Genomic DNA, 17631 nt, shown 5'->3' with positions numbered 1-17631 from the left:
CGCCTCTTTTCTTCCAGGCACCTCAACAGCTGACATGACACTAATCATATGAGACTTTGTTCTTCGAGGCATTATTCTGTCTTAGGCGTCTGGATCCCTTTTAGGCACCTCAGTTCCAGGCACCTGGACTACCTTGGTTCAGAAATCATCACAAAATTAGTACAACAAATATATGGAATGCAATAAGGTCAATCCAGTTTGGATTGTCTGGTCATAACTTTTAAGGTGCGTTTGGTTCAAGTTATCATGTATAATCTTGGTTATGTGATTATCTGGTAATCACATAACCAAGGTTATGAGAAATAAAACATAACCAAATGTTGTTTGGTTCAACCTAGGTAATGCAACAAAAACTTGTTTGTTTGAAGATTTTAATGAATACCTTAATTTAATATTTTACCGTATTACCCTCAGTTACAAAATCAACTATACATATTATTATTATTATTATTATTATTTATTTTTTTATGTTTTTTTTACTTTTCTTTATCTTGTATATTTTTTTTTACTTTTTTAATGTGTTTTTTTTATTTTTTTTAATGTTTTTATATTTTTTATATTATTAATATTTATATTTTTTTACATTTTTTTAATTTTAAATTTTATTTATTTTATTTTTTTAATTTTTTAATTTTTAAAATTTTTATTTTTTTTTAAAATTTTAAAAATTTTAAAAATTATTTATTTTTAAAAATTTTAAAATATTTTTTATATTTTTTAATATTTTTTCTCTTTTTTCCATGTTTTTTCCTTATCGGAGGGTATTTTTGGTAAAAAAATTCGTTAACCCCGGAATTAAGAAAAACCTTAGGGTGCATTTGGTTTGCACCGTTTTCATTTTCATTTTCTGGAAAACGCGCGTTTTCTAGAAAACAGAAAATGATTTTTTGTCATTCTCTATTTTTCTAGAAAACGATAGCCAAATTTTTAGAAAACGCGCGCGAAAAATGCAAACCAAACACCGTTTTTCAGAAAACGCGCGTTTTCCAGAAAATGAAAAAAGAAAACGCGCGTACCAAACGCCCCCTTAGTTTTCTGAGGTTTTCTGATTCCGGGCTGCATGACCCTTTTGCTGACGTGTCAACCATGGAACATTACTCGGGAATCATTGAATACCCAAACCAAACAAGATTTTTGTTGATAACCTTGGATGGATAACCAAGGTTATCAAGAATAACCCCGAATCAAACGCACCCTTAGGTTTCCCGTGAAATCCTAGGTTGAACTGATGCTTACTGTTCCCTCAACAGGGAATGCATCTTCATCTACTTTTCTCAAGAGAGTTTACCTTTTGTCAAATACATGTTTGGACTTTTGTTTAGCATCTGACGTCTGATTCTGAATCCGCCTAGACTTATGTTTGATGTCCTTAATCTGTCAAGTTTTTTGTCCAGTCCATCCGACCAGGATTTCATGCCCAATCCCTTGACTAGGACTTCGTACCAAATTCTCTCGACCAAAACTTCGTGTCCAATCCCTTAACCAGGATATCGTTCCCAATCCCTTGACGAAGACTTCGTTGCCTAAGTTCCTGGAACGCCTAGTCCTCCTAAATTAGAGGAGTTTCCCCATTTTTCAGGCACCTCTTGGGACCTTTAGTCTTCTTGGATCAAGATAAATAGGAAGAAGACTGTCACCTAAGATGTACGTTTTTTTAAGCACTGAAATGAATACGATGACGTTAATGAAAATATTAGAGGAATATGTTAGGCATCTAGGAAGCGTTTCAGCACCGAGCTAAATGATGTTACAGAGTTCTGGATTAATCAAGACCAATCTGGATGAGATGGAGAAGAAGACCAGGCTATCCATCTGGATTAATGCACGAGACGAGAGTCATCGGCTGGGAGCATTTGATCGAGGCTCTCTTGCATCAGAAAGTTTCAATTATGTTCCATAACAACCAACATTTCAAAGGTAAGACCGAACCAGCGGAACCATTGGGTCAACGAGCATCTTGTACGCCCTTTTGCATCACTGCTGATGGAGAAGACCATCCATGTTCGTTCTATCAGCCTTCCATCCAGAGTTCATCCGTCTCAACAAACTGTCAAGAAAGGGCTGCAAAAATTAAAGACTTGATTAGAATTTTCAGCTTCAGCAAAATCCTCCGTGACAATCTGCAGTGGATTGGCATTAGGGGTGCAAATGGATCAAGACGTTCGTGGGAATAGCTCGGCCAAAACTAAACTTGAGCTCAATTTTTTTTTTTTTTTTTTTTGATAAAAGGTAAATTATGTATATGGAGCGAAAAGAACGTACAGCAACCTATGGCACATATGTCCTCGTTCGTCATATCCGAACCATCGCCAGATCGGAACGAAAAATCCATAAGGCCGCTAAATGATACAATGCAGCACAAGGCTAGGCATTGGTATCGCAACACTAGGTTGATGCACGCAGACACCAACCGTCATCACATGTACACAGGATCTAGGGCACAAGCCCAACTAGACAACCATACAAACAAGTAATACTCCTACTAATGACTGTATCAACGTAGCCTCCACTGTGTCCTCCATGGCTCTCCATCTCCGCAAGCAGATGCCAGCTAACCTCCACGCCTAAGACACAAACTAACCCAGCAGCTCCTCACATGTCAACTCCGGGATGAGGAGTTGCCACTGAATCCAATGTGCCCTCAGCCCCTGCCGTACTACTGTCGTTGGGATCTTCAAGAATCTGCTGGTCACCGGAAGAAACTGCTGTCGGCAATACTCTGTGAAAACATGCCTTCCTACCGGCCAATGAGCACCATGGCCGCACCAAACCATTGCCCTTCACTCCCGGTCTCCGCAACCACAGCGAGACATCCGGTGAACTGATCGACAGGCGCTCTCTCTGATGTACGCCAAGAAATCGTCCCTTGCAATCATCGGCACAATCCTCGATACCGCCAGTTGATTTGTAACGAAGGGCACTCCTCGCTGTTCACCTTATCGCTGCTTGTCACCTTTGGTCCCCAGCTCCCAGACTATTAGCCAACATTGCTTGCCTCCATATCGAACCAAGTCTCCAACAGCGGCAAATAATTCTGAGAAAAGGCAGAAGCATCACAACAAATGCTGAAATTAGACTACAGTACCGTGACCAATCTGAGTTCATGTTTGAGTTGCCGTGTCAACTCTCCTTCAACTGTGGATTCAAAATTGTATTGCCATGTCATCACTGAGGTTGAATTTAAATTCAACATTTGACTTTCCATGCAAACTCTGTCTTGACCGAATTCAAATTTGTGTTGCCATGTTGCTGGCAACAAGTTTGACTGAATTCGGATTTAACTCTGAACTGCCATGCAAGCTTTGTTGACTGTGAGAATCAAATTGAAAAGTCACGCAAGCTTTGACCGAAGTTAAATTTGAAATGCAGCTTGGACTGAATTTGACTCTGAACTCGAGCTCAAAATTGATTGAACTCGAAGTTAACCGAGCTCGAGCCGGTTTGATTAGAAACCGAGCCGAGCTCGAGCCAAATTATTACTAGCTAGTGACTTATCGAGTCAAACAAACTAATAATAATATACATTTATATATATTTTTATAATATATAATATATTAAGTTTTTTATTAAAAAAAATCGAGCCCAAGCTTATAATTAAATATCGAGCTCGAGCTCAATTCTATAGGCTCGAGTGAGCTCGGGCTTGAGTCAAGCCGGTATAAATCGAGCTAAGCTTGAGCCTAAACTAGTTCGAACTCGGCTCGATTCGTTTACAGCCCTAACATGCCAAAAGCAAAACCCAGCTGAAACCAGTTAAAGACAATTGTCAATATGAATATGCAAAGTGTTACCGAAGCATTTCAGACTAAAGTGAACTCAATCAATTAGGTATCTACTTTACTATCGAAATCATTCCACTTACTGAATTTCTCTTAGTCAACCTATTCATTGTGTCATTATAATACAGCATAGAAAGTGAGAGAATTTCAGATTCTCAAAGGCCCCTTGTGCATGACAACATTTCAAAGATCAGATACCTAAACAACTCATTTTCCTAGGAAGGTCAAACCAATCAAAACATGAAGTTGCAAGGCAGTCACCTAAATACCAGGAATAACTAAGAGAGCATCTAACAGGTGCATCATTTTTTCTTGTGCTTGCGCCTAGATGAGTTTCATCAAGAAGACAACATTGGAACTACCAGACCATGAATTACATTTAGTAACAACTGAGACAATATAACAAGACCTTCAAGCATTGTAAATGTCAATGATTAAAAGAATATTTTAGCATCATGCACATGAATGAGAGTCCATATCAGACTCCTACCTTCTGTCTTCCAAAGAAAAATACACAAGGATGCAATTTATAATCTATATAATAAGAAAAGATTGGTTTCGAGCTCAAGATTTTGTCACTTTCAGCAACTTTACTTGAACGCTTATCTTACAACAAAACTATTTTTATTATCATGTTGTTCCATAATACATACCTGATACCACACCACATAGACAAGGTAATTGCGTAAACAAATGTTCATAGAGCACCCAATAGATAGAAAATAAATTCAGCAATCAATGAAGAAAAAAATATAAAACATTTCACGTGCTCTTTCTCCCCTGTGACAATTGTAGCAGTTCCTTTGCCATTGATGAAAAATTCTCTGCTCCGTTTTGCATCATTGATGTTCGCAATCCAATATCCTGAAAATGAGATACATGAACTCACGTAACTTTTCAAATTTTCAACGGTTAGAAGAAAAGAACAAAATTGTCCTGAGAGAAGGAAATCACACCTTTAACTTAGCAACATTCTCCCTTAACTTGCCTTCTGCTTCCTTTGCAGTACTTGCCTCCTGATAGAAAGCACAAAAATGGAAAATAGTAGGTTTATGACTTTTGAAAAAAGGAAGAACAGAAGAATAGTTCACTAAATGGATCTGGAATATTGACTATACTTACATCATTAGTTGTATATCGATACTTTTGTTTGACTCGATCAACAGCACTGATGTCCTTTTCCTCCTCGGATTTATCTTTTGGTGAGTTCAACTTTTCCTCTATACTTGATTTCAGCTTTCCTGCAATTCCATGAATCAGTGGTCCAAGACTAAAAACCATATTGGCAATTTTGAATATCATGTTCAAATAAATCCAGAATAAATAAAACGGAGGACAGTAGGTAAACCATTTAATGACCTTTGAGAGAGAAAAATTTCTTGCTTAACTTCTGTTTACTCAAAACAGCAATGTTTGGGCCCTTCTGCTTTTCTTCAGTCTCTTCTAGGTCTATATCATCTTCAGAAATAAAACAAGAAAAAAATGTATTTCAATAAAAGTCTAACCCAACTTAAAAAATAGAGAAAAATGATGGCATCAACCTATATCCAACTCGATGTCTTCTTTGGTTACGGCAGAAGCATTCCTTGTCCCATCAGATTCTGGAAAATTAGCAGTTGAAAATATAGCTGAGAGTTCTTCAGTAGCAGTGAAGCCATCAGCTGGATCACTTTCATGGCTGTGCTTTGTCTTGTTTCCTTTCATGTCTCTGATGATCATGTTAAGTATTCCCTGGAAACCAGGATCCTTCATTCTGAGTATTCATTAGTACTACAACTTAACAGGCGCTTTATTAGTTTTACCTTTCTCTTCTCCTTTTGGGGGTTCTTCGAGCTAGAAAATTCTTCTCGTGGAGCAGGATCGTCCGAATATACCTTGGTTATGCATTCCAAGTGTCTGGCAGCAATTAAATAAAATTAGTGCTTCAAAAGAGAAAAGATAAAACACCTAGTGAAGTTGGAAAGAGGTCTTTCCACGGTAGTAAAACATGTTAGATAGAAATACTGAATGGAAAAGGATTCAGTAGCAGTAAAGTTATGATTTTCCAGAGCACTGACAACAGAATAATAATAAAATAATTATTGAACTAGTTTCACTTTGTTCATACAGTTATTGTAGCATTGTAGCTAACAATAAACCTCTGGATTATGAAATAATTCCAACATCCTCTACACTATATTAGAAAACAAAAATGAATTGAAAGCTATCACTTTTTACACAACAGGTAATCTTTACTAACTTTAACAGAGTTACAGAAAGAAAGGAAGAGATTAATAAAGGCATTTTGACAGCTCGCCTAATAATACTATACCTGTAAACTTCCTTTTGAGACAAAACTGAAAGAAAGAGCATTGCTTGATCTCTATCAATCTGGGGAACATGCAAAAAGCTCAGAAACTATTAGAAGAGTTTCAATTAAGTAAAAGTTCGACACTAAATAGTCAGTCTTGCTCACCAGAAGAGCTTCTCCTTCAGAGGAAATGGAAAATAAAGTATAAGCATTTGGAGGTGAATTTGGTGCTGCATAAATTAAGCCTTTCAGGTTAATCTCATTTAAGATTGCTAAATCTGGAAGGGACCTGAAATATAGAAATTTCAAACTTCAGGTATATCTTTTAACTTGATACTTTCAATGGAAGCATATTGGCCTAACTGAGTGCCAACCACTATAGCAAATTCACTTCAAGTTACAGTAAACTTTACTGGATTTTACGCAATGTTATAGATACCGCAAAAATAGAAACACCTTATTTCCATCTTTCCACAAGCAAAGATAAGCACCAGCCCAACCCCCATTGAAGGGCCATGTATGATTGATGCATAGGAACATATGCCATCCAGTCTTTTCTTAACACATAAGTCTTTAATCCCCTGAAATACAAAGAGTTAGGAACTAAACAAGCATTCTTACTCAAGGAACTGAAGAGTAGAACGAATTATATTGTTACCTCAACTGTGTGATTTAAGTCATACAGACGTATGGCATCTCTAGAGCAAAGTAATATTAGTGGTTGCCTTTGCATTGACACCTTTGAGTAACTCTCATTGCTTGCATCTTGGTAATCTGTAGTCCGAGCTCCATCTGATGATACATCTAATTCATTAGACGATTGCAGAAATACTGGACTATTAGTAGTCATCACGATGGACTTCACCATAAATTTGCTTCAAGGTGAAAGAACACGATGGAACACTGGTACAACAATAATAAGTTATTGTTTAGAGTGCATACCCAATACATGAAGCAATAAAGCTTTAGAAGGTTTTTTAGGTTGCAGTGGCTTAGCAATTAACAGATTCCCTGAATCCTTTTCAAGAGGCAAAATGGATGAATCTTCCGTCCCTACCAACAATATCTTCTTTACTATGCCATTTTGGGCAGAACTCCCAAAATGCAAAGAGGCGATACCACTATTTAGTTGACTGGAGACTTGTTTTTGATATAAAACAGTGGTTTCTTCCAGCTGGATTACTGATACCTGGAAGACACAACATGTTGGACAGTTCATCAAACAAACAAGTGCATTATCTGGCAGAAAAAGAGGGGGGAAGCAGCAACTGTCTTTAGTGCTTTCTGTTCCATACCTTTTAGTTAGATTGATGAAAATTACACACTCAAATGTTTCAGGGATTCTTATAAAAGAAAATGAGATCCATTGAAAAACCACTGTTGATATTCGGTGAGAATTAATCTCGATGCACTTTCAATTATTATTTTTTGAGGGTTCCAGGATTTTTTTTTGTGAATTAGGACCATAAAGTATCTAAGTTTATTGTATTTGTCTTCTAAGATTGTGTGAATAACACAGGTTGGTTTAAAGATTAAATAGGAAATGCTTTCTTAGCCAATGATCTCACATGGTCATGTTAAATATAACTATGTGATCCATATGAGAATTGTGCGTGTTTGAAAAATTCTAAATTTGATTGCCTTTTTCTGCCAATTGTGATTCCTCAAGAAACTTAGGTGTAATTGTCTAGATCTTTTATAGTTTATCTTTTGTTGGTGTCTATAATAGTACTAGATGGGGTTGGAGACTATTCTAGCACTGCTCACTAGATCCCCTCATTTCAAGCTATATACTTGTAGATTCGAATCTAGAGCCTCAACAATGCTGCATCTCCACCTGGTGGAATCTTCATCTCCCATGGTAGAATAGTGTAAATACACACAAGAGACAAGAGAAATCTAACAAAGTGCAGTGTACGCCAACTCCATGGAGAGAATTCAACTCTACATAAATTCTTAAAAAGCAAAGGGGCTCCTCTCCTAAATGGATATTCATTTTGGGAATAGACTTAGGCACTTAGCTCAATTTGATTAAAGAAAATTTCATTGCTAATATGGAATCTTACATTTACTTTTAATTTTGCTCCAATAGAACTTAAGTCATTTATCTTTTTCTTTTATTTCTTCGTCTCTTTCGTCCTTCCATCTTCAATTTATGACCGACACCATACACTTAAACATCAACACCATACTAAAATAATATTGTTCCAATCAAACACCAAAACATTGACATGGCTTGAGATTTCAAACCTTGCTTTTTACAACTTTTTCATTTCCAAAACCTTGTTAATGGAAAAGCTAGGAGGTTGTTTCTAAGATTACAGGTGGTGCAAAGGAATGTGTCCAACCTGCACTAAAGTCTGATTAAAGTTGGAAAATTTTCTAGTTTAACAAATTATCCCGTAAGGAAGCTTTTTTCTATTTGTCTTATTTGAATAATTTTCTTCCTTATGTTAAACTACATAATTTGTTGTCAAATGATGATGTTAAATTTCAACTACATTGAAATACAAAAAGGGAAAGAGTAAGCTTTTAGGTAAAACCCAGGGATTTTATATATGAAATCCCTTTTTTGCTAATATTGTTGGGTAAATCTACACTAAATATGACTAAAGAGTAAGCAGAACATAACCAAATGGTCACTAAATCAAAATTTGATAAGCTACTCAAACCAACAGTCTGAGCATCCCATCTTTATTTACAATTGATTTCAATTGCAGGTGATGAAAAGAGTTGGAAACTAACATAGGCTAAATGTTTGTGACACTTGGCAAAAATTCCATTATCTGTAGAGTACTTACATATCCTTTGTCAGTGCCCACAGCAAGATGTTTGAATTCCAAATCAGTACTGATAGATGTAATTGCTCCCTTGAGTTTAACACACTGAACAGTATAGTTGTCACCTGGTTTTGCTGATTTACCATAAAAAACATGTTTAAAGAAGAAAGGATATTTTTTGGCGCAATCCAATGATAGGTTATTATTATAAATCGTCTATTGCGCTTAGTGAAGCAAATTGCTAGTCCAACTAGTTAGGATGCAATGCATTTTGGTAATAAAGTTAAAATCATTTAGATGAAGTGATAATTGCTAAATCTAGCATGAACAAATTTTAGCAAATCTAACTTAAACAAACATTTAATAAACCCAACGTCTACTTTTCATTTTGTTGTAAAACTAGCCATAAAGTTGCAATCAAATTTTACATTAGTTTGAAGCTAGTTCCACATGATATCACATATCACAGACACCACAATTGAATTTTTCTGATGACCATACATCTTTATTTAGGTCAATTTACAATCAAGTTACTGGATCAATGAAATTACTAATATATTATGTTTAAAGTGTTGAAATAGGCATGTAAATTAAATAAGGTCAAAAATCATACTGAGACTACTTAGGAAAAGCAAAATAACCCACAAGATATCTATTTTTTGGGGAAAAAAAATCATGTATGAAAACGAAGGATTTTTTTAATTTAAATTTCTTTTTGCACATATAAACTCTTGACAGCCTAGCAAAGGTGCTAAAGCATGAGAGATATAATTTAAACTCCAAATGGGTTCCTATAATTTAACCAAAATTAAATATACGAAGTATGATTACCTTGTAGAAAGGAAAAGATGTTTTCTGAGGTGGGATGCTCTTTTTTGAAGAAGAAAATGCGAATCTGAAAAAACCAACAAGCTTAATGCATAAACATATAATTTCACATACTTGCCTCAAACTACTTAGTTTATGTGTCGATGAAAAAGCAGCTAACCAATCCACTTTGATCTCCAGACACAAGGACACGTGAAGAGGCATCAAAATGAAGTGATGTAAGTGGAGCAGTAGATGCATAATTTTCACTAGGCTGACAAGAAAATGAATAGGAAGAGTTTGCTGAAATAGTTGATACTAGTTTTGCATCCATACTCAGTTTCAATTAAATTTGACAAAAAAAAAACCTGCTGTTTGATAGAAAATATTGGAAGCAGAAGGGGGCATGATGCATCCCAAAAGTTAACAGTGCCATCAACATGTCCAGTAATCAAGAGGTTTTTGGCTTTTTCAAATCCACTAAGATGTGCAGAACTCTGAAAACTTCCATCTTTTTCCTTCATGTTTGTTGAGAATAGAGAATAGTGTTTGTTGGCCAGGAATACTTGGTCCTATACATCATATAGATATTGAAATGCTAACAAAAAGATATGATGGTGTATTAAATAGACATGGAAATTCAACGTGATCTGTTAGAAAAAAAAAGTAAAAAATAAAAAATAAAAACCTACCTCATAAATAAGATTTGATGCACCTTTATAGAGTTTGGCTGCACTGATTCCTGAGTCACCATATGGTAGTTTTACAGTTATCTGCTTAGGAAGACTCGGTGTTGATTTTGATTGACATTGTGACAAATAATGTTCTATCTCTGAATCATCATACAGACACAAGGAGCCCGATCTTAGCAAGAGAACAAGAGTAGTTTGATTGCTTTTTCTATGGTTGCTGAAGCATGAAATGGTTTCCATTGCTAAACAAGGTTCACTCAATGGAAGCATCAACTTGATTGTTCGACTTTGAAAATTGCTATTGAGAATCATGACCTATACAATTGGCAAAACAAATGAAAAACTTGTGAAAGGAAAATTTTAGTGACTTAGGAAAAATGAAAAGAAATTACCAAGCCTACAATGGTCGTGTTATGGAGCTAAATATTAAATAAAAAGAGATAAAAGGAACTACCTAAGGTATCAAAATCTGAACCATTACTTCTGACATGGTAGGAGAATCATTTGTGACATCAATCCATGTAAAGAAAATAATTTGAAGAAACTAAATTGAAAATAAATTCCAGATTGGTACATCTGCGATAAAAGGAAAAAAAATTGAATTTTTTTCAAGATTTGAGCATCTGCAATAAATCAAATATTTGATTTTTGTTATTTGATAATTATCATTTTTATTTTGGCCATAAATATAGAATAATATAATGGCTATTAAGATTTGTCTATTTTCTTTATTTAGAATATTCTGTTTTCGAATTAAGAATATAAAAGAAATTCAGAGTATCTAATGAACTTTGAAGTAATTCGATTTCTAATTTAAATTCATACATCTCTGTATGAGAATTTTATTTTCTAGGTGAGGTTATTTACTTCTTCATTTCATCGTCTCCGTCCCAAGTTCTTACGTGGTTCAATGTTTCAATTTTGGTGCTACATCAATTTGTATCAGATTAAGTGGTTCAGTTTTGATATTAGTCATCTCAATTATCCATCATCCTCAAACGTTGATTCCATCCCTATCCAGGATTCTTTCACAATCTGAGACCTAAAATTTGCAAAAAAAATTGATTATTTTTTCAGTTGATAAATAAAATTGCTCGCATTTATTTGATTTTTCTCGTAATTTCATACATATCATTACCTTATTCATAAAAAAAATATTTCTTATTTAGTTTAATTATCATCTATAAAAAAAATATATTTTCTATCTATTTAAGTTATCATCCATCAAATGAAACATTTTCATTTATTTTAGTTATCATCCATCAAAAACTTGTGGCTATGATGACATAGCTAAGTGGCTCACTACGTGGTAAATTTGCAAAAATAAGCAAGGGTCTGCCCTGCTTGGCTTCCTTATTTATCTCTATGATTGTAGGGCCAGCCGTGTGGGGTGCCCGGGGTCAAACCTTTTGTAGAAATTAGTTTAATTACTTGTGCTTTCATGTTAACCATTTATCATATTTTTTTTGCATCTTACTCAATTTATCATTTAATTTTATTTTATAACTATCATGATTTGTCAATATTTAGATTTACTTGATGAGAGAAAGCAACACACCTATCACAAAATATATGCGAGATTTAAATTTTAAGAGCGTGACCTATATAAATAGTGAACTTAGCGACTACAATGGTTATTTGCTAAATTTAGGAATGGCATGTTATATAAGATCACATTGTCCCATGTCCAAAGAAGAATCTAATTATTTTTGTAAACCAAGTGTTAGAACAAATACCCTTATATTTAATGGTTGTTTAACATTGAAAATTACTTTGACCAACATAATTTACCCTCTACTGAACATGTGTGATTTATTAAATTCACATTTAGTGGACCTACTAAAAATTAGGAGAAGAACCCATTCTACATTGGTATTAAATAAAAAGACAATTAATGAAAAGATATGGTCCATTAAATTTTAGAAAAGATAGACTATAAGGGTATGACTACAACAACATGTAAGTACATTTAAATCAAACAACTAATAATCAAGTCAAGGCATGCTCCCCACCTAGCTTATGAGTTATGAGGCAATACTATAATAATCAAGTTGCCAAGCACATAGTTATAACTATATTATAGAGAGAATAAAATATATACAAACTAATTGTCACTTGATCAAGGGTATTAAGTTACAATATTGAATATATACATAAGAAGAGAGGACTACAGATGTTACGTAAACCTATTTTTTTTCAATTCTCCTAACAAGTTCAATAAATACACTATAGACATAAAAGGATTGTTTCTAAAGTTTTATCTATTGTTTTATAAAATGGGTATGACAGAAACAACTCCTTCATATTGAGCCACACATTGGTTAGTTATTTAACATATTTATGCAATTGTTAGTTGCTATTTTGACATTAACTTGAAGGAAGAGCCTTTAGTTTCCACATTTGAAGTTGTTAATAAGGGAATAAGAACAAATCTTTCTCTGGATGTGTTTTTCCTCTTCCTCTAAACGTGCCTATATAGAGAGTCAAAAAGCTATGATCTGTAGGTCTAGCTGCACTCAGTAATATGTTAGTATAACATCAATTGTTCACATGCTCCTCATAGTCACTAATTCTAAGCAGAAGAACCAGCAGTAAAAAAAATTTCAATAACAGGAAACTAGTCTCTGGAATATTAAAGGCCAGAAACTCTCTACCTGAAAGGAATGAGAAGAACCTACAGCATTGAAACCATTAATGTACAATCGGCCTGACATTTCATCATGAGCACACCACCTTAAAGAAACTATTGGAACCTTGTCCATCTTATACCCTAGATTGAGCTTAAGAAGAGGAACATTTTGAGAAGCATGCAAGTCGTTTTGATTATTAGATGCTTCACTGTTGCAGTCTGAAATCACAGGAACCCCCCAAAGAAAAATATCTCCACTGCTATACCCAACCACAACTTTACTTCCAATGTCACAAGCCCACGATGCTGATATCGCTATCTTAGGCTCATGTGATGAATATTGTGAGCTTCCACCAACAACATATATAACTTTACTTTCTTGGAATCCCCATAGAGTAATGAGTCCATCTCTAAAGATAATAAGAATCCTGCACAGAAGTTAATGCTAGAAGTTATATGACTCCAAGACAACAGTCTCAACTCTTAGTATTGAATGTAATTCATTGGTGAATATTACATGTTAAAATGAAATATCTGAAATCACAGAATGATTTTGGTTCCGCTCAAACACAAAAACTGAAATCATGCTTTAAATGCACTTATACACTGCAGATTAGTGTCAGAGAGAGAAAGTAGAATTTTACCTCCTGTTCTCAGCCATCGGCTGTGGGGACGCAAGTACAACAGCTGTATCAGAGTTTGTTGAGGCACCTAACATAGTAACAATTAAACCTATTCAATAGTCTTTTCGAACCAAAAGAATACCCATGATCCTTTTCATGTATTTCCTACGTGGGACTTTGATTGTATTCCCAACAGAGTCGTGATTTTATATAAGTTAGGAGAGTGAATACAAACTTTAGTGAAGACAAGGAGATGCATAATTGCAACTTCCTTTAGTTCAACCTACATAATGGAGATTCAAGAGTTTGACATCACATCAAGCTGCTGCAGTGATGCGTAATCATTGTTGTTAGTTCAACTGTAGTAAACTATATAACCTGAGAAATTCTGCTATCACATGCATCTTGGAGGAATGAATTTCATTTTTTACTTTGAATTCAAAGGAAAATAGAGAATGGTAAAAAAGAAGTTTGAATTCAAACAAAGGAAAATCAACATATGCAAAGGGAGGAAGAGGAATATAGTATTGTGACAATTTGAGTTATGTACTTGATTCACTTGTAGAAATTATCAAATCAAATAGTCTACTGTTGTAGTAAAATATACTCAATTTTGGCATTTCTATAGTTTTCCAGCTTACGGTAACAAATTCATTATTTAGCCGAATATAAACCTACTAACTGTGATTATTGTTCTTTATGGGACAACTAAAAGAACAAGAAGAGAAAGGGCAGTAAAGGAAAGAATGAAAAGGGCATCAGGGCATGGTACATACCATGGGACTTTCATTATTTAGTCAAATATAAACTACTAATTGTGATTATTGTTCTTTAAGGGACAATTAAAAGAACAAGAGAAAAAAAGGTCAGTAAAGGAAAGAACTAAAAGGGCATGACACATACCATGGGACTCTGATAATGGAATTTTATATGGCATTTGAACCAAACTCTGTGATGCATGATCAAGCATTAAAATAGTGATGCTTCCAAGGCAGTCGCCAATGTAACTAGTTAAACAGGAAATTAAATGTCATCAGAAACTGAATTAACTAGTACCTCTTTTAACATTAAAAATATTTAACATAATATCTACTTACATAAAGGAACTTTGTTTCACCACAACAAAGGATGTAATCTCTTCATTGAATTTGTGAATATGGCAGACTTGTTTTTTGTCGATGCTCCACACCTAATAGTTAACTTTTTAGAAGGTAATGGAGTGTTTGAAGTTACAATTCCTGACACTTATTCTAGAGATAATTTTACTTGAAATTAAAGAATCAAAAGGGGGAAAGTGAATAAATTCATGTTAAATCCACACAAACAAGACATGAAAGGAAAATAGAAGACACTATATTTACTCAAAAAAGTAAATCATGCTTCAATCTCTACCCTACCTTGAAGTTAAAAGGGAGATGTGATGATGACAAAGATGTACTACTAAGACATGCATATGGACTCCTTATTATTATGAAATCAATTTCGTCAAGTGTTTCCCAAAATTTCTACATATTAGCCTCTCTTTCAGGATTTATTCGAAACTTCCACAGGATTCAGGTCAGTGATCAAATAATAAAAAAAATAACTCCTTAAGAACATTTCAAGCACTTACCTCTATATGATTCTGAAATGTCACATTAAAAAGGAGTCCTTGATTCTCCATAAACTGCCAAAAATACGAAGATATATCAATAGATTCATATCAAAGAATAAAGAATGCAATAACAGGACGACTAAAAAAATTACAAATGCAGAAGCGAGAAGGCATATGACAAGGCAACAACCAGGATAACAACCTAAGAAGGAGAGGAGGGAGTGGGATTAGTGAACGAGAACCTGCAAGAACTTGGAGGGGGCGGCGGCCTCCGACTGGAGCAGAGCTTGAGTGTTGTCTTTGCCAAACAACTTGATGACTCCATTCCTACAAACATCAGAAAGCAGCACAGTAAGCAAGAAGAGTTGCTGCGAGCAAAAACAAAGTTGTAGGCAGACGCCGAGAGAAGAGAGCCTCCTCTTCGTCACCTCGTGGAGACGGCCAGTATGCGTTGAATGGGGTCATAGGCGAGCGTGGTGGAATCTGGCGGGATGCCATAGTGGAAATTCGTGCGCGGCTTCACATCTTCAGCTTTTAGGCCATTGATGCCATCTCCCACGTTATTCTGCAAATTAGCAAGAATTTACTGAATAATTAATATAATCAAATTAGCACACGCATGTTAACTGTTTTTGATTAATATTAATAATTAGAATTACAAACTGTTTATAATATCTCATTAACCTTAAATTTTATTTCATATTATTAAATTTTAAGTAATTTTATCATAATTTAATGATATTTAGAATTTTGTTAATCTAATCTTATCATAATTTATGTATCAAATTAAAATGGCAGAAATTTTTTTACTATAATTTAATATTGTCATACTATCAGCTAATATATTTGAATTACTAGTTTTTAAAAATAAAAAGCTAGTTTTATTATCGACGTCTATGTTTTAAGAAAATTTAAAATCAAATCAAATCAAACGAAAAAATATTCAAATTATTTTATATATTTTTTAATGGTTGATTAATTATAAAATAAAATATTAAATTATAATTAGTTAACTAATGACGCTCTTAAATGCACTCGTGTATTGTATACCCTACCATCCACGTCAGCTTTTCACCCTTCCAACTTTCCTATGAACTCTTGTGGGCCCTATCAACATAACGTTTTCTTCTTGCAGTCATAAAGTCGACCATATCTTGACCGAGACGTCGTTTTGATTAAAATACTTGGTCGGCGATTTCGGTGATCCACCTGGAGCTCTCTCCCCTTCCGCAATGGCAGGGTTTTAATTACAGGTATAACTACGAACCAAAATTAGTTCCTTTCCAATAAAATACGAATCATCATCCTACCGGCGATCGAGGAACCGCCCGATTCCTCCAAATTCACAAATCATTAACCTAATGGCAGATTGTTCTCATGTAGACTAAGAACAAAACAAAACGACCTCGGAATCAGTGAGGCCCACATGGATTGCTACCGCGTCGTCGCCGCGCGGTGTTTTCGATGAAAACGATTTGATTTTTACTCGACCAGAAGCCAAAACCCTCGCCGAATCGAGTTGAGAGATGACAAATTTGAAATCCGAAACCAGCAAACCCGTAAAAAAAGGAAAAGTGGAGGGAAAGTAGATCGGAAGAAGAAGAAGCAGAAGAATTCCAGAATGAGGAAAGGGTTACCTTTCTAGTGGCCTTCTCCACAAGCTTCCTGACGAACATGGTCGAATGTGCTCGTCTCTCCTCCTCCTCCTCCTCCTCCGCAAAAGAAACAAACGAGGGTTCCTTATTACTCTTCAATGAGGAAAACAGAGAATCGACGCCAATGGAGGGCTTCTTCGTGGACGAGACGATCGAAAAGGTAGGAGAGGCCGAAAGGGTGCGACACGAGAGGTGGGAGTTTGGAACAGTTAGGAGTCCATTAAAATAACAGAGGGGAGTGACAAGTGGACGGGCACGTGTCGGTGTCGCATACGGTATATGAGAGCCGGTACATTGTTTCGATCAGATGCGCGGCTATGGACACCGGAGTTCTGTGGGAGCCAATCAATACAAAGGCCGACGCGCAGAAAGACAACGGCGTTTTCCGTCACGAAACGGATTCGTGTCCGTCACGACCGAGGGTAGATTCGAATCTGTTTCCTCGTAAATTCAAACTAAAACGCACTCCGATATCTATTTTACAGCTAAAAAAAAGAAAAACAAAATAAGTACATAAGGGCATATTGGTAATTTGATTGGAAACTTTTAGAAATAATAGTTTACTAAATCATACGTTTAAGTGACTTTACTAAATGTTATAAAGTCATGACCCCAGAGGATTTTTTTTTTAAAAAAAAAAATTCTATTAAAAAAAGAATGTGAAGTATTTTGAAATTTTAGACCTCCAAAATACAATCAACTAATTGGATGTAGATCCTATTCTAAGATTGGATACATCAAATCAAATTGTTAGATCATTATGCGACTAAAGGGATTGAATT

At 35.0% G+C, this 17631-nt stretch overlaps 1 protein-coding gene across 1 annotated transcript; it reads right to left on the bottom strand.

Moving 5' to 3' along the window:
- Positions 1-4381: 4381 nt before the first annotated feature.
- LOC121989318 lies at positions 4382-17059 on the bottom strand. Its single transcript, XM_042543284.1, has 24 exons — positions 16832-17059; positions 15623-15759; positions 15437-15521; positions 15213-15266; positions 14698-14789; positions 14504-14607; positions 13622-13688; positions 13003-13405; positions 10349-10663; positions 10025-10228; positions 9838-9930; positions 9681-9744; positions 8871-8983; positions 7012-7258; positions 6728-6861; positions 6526-6650; positions 6235-6358; positions 6091-6149; positions 5582-5675; positions 5321-5510; positions 5139-5237; positions 4902-5020; positions 4736-4795; positions 4382-4643 (listed from the first exon to the last, which is right to left on the bottom strand). Exons 1-24 carry the CDS (start codon positions 16868-16870, stop codon positions 4542-4544), a joined length of 3123 nt encoding a protein of 1040 aa, XP_042399218.1. The 5' UTR covers positions 16871-17059; the 3' UTR covers positions 4382-4541.
- Between the last annotated feature and the right edge of the window lie 572 nt (positions 17060-17631).

Source organism: Zingiber officinale, chromosome 6B (genome assembly GCF_018446385.1).
Source record: "Zingiber officinale cultivar Zhangliang chromosome 6B, Zo_v1.1, whole genome shotgun sequence".
NCBI lineage: Eukaryota > Viridiplantae > Streptophyta > Magnoliopsida > Zingiberales > Zingiberaceae > Zingiber > Zingiber officinale.
The sequence above is the reverse complement of the archived record's forward strand: the minus strand, read 5'-3'. Positions and strand labels throughout refer to the sequence as shown.

Excerpts from the sequence above, each read along its gene's own strand:
- LOC121989318 (XM_042543284.1), bottom strand. The coding sequence starts at position 16,870 with ATGTTCGTCAGGAAGCTTGTGGAGAAGGCCACTAGAAAG. Across the intron at positions 15,760-16,831 it reads TGGAGAAGGCCACTAGAAAG|AATAACGTGGGAGATGGCAT; the intron begins GTAACCCTTTCC and ends GCTAATTTGCAG. Across the intron at positions 6,651-6,727 it reads ACTTAAATCACACAGTTGAG|GGGATTAAAGACTTATGTGT; the intron begins GTAACAATATAA and ends TTTGTATTTCAG.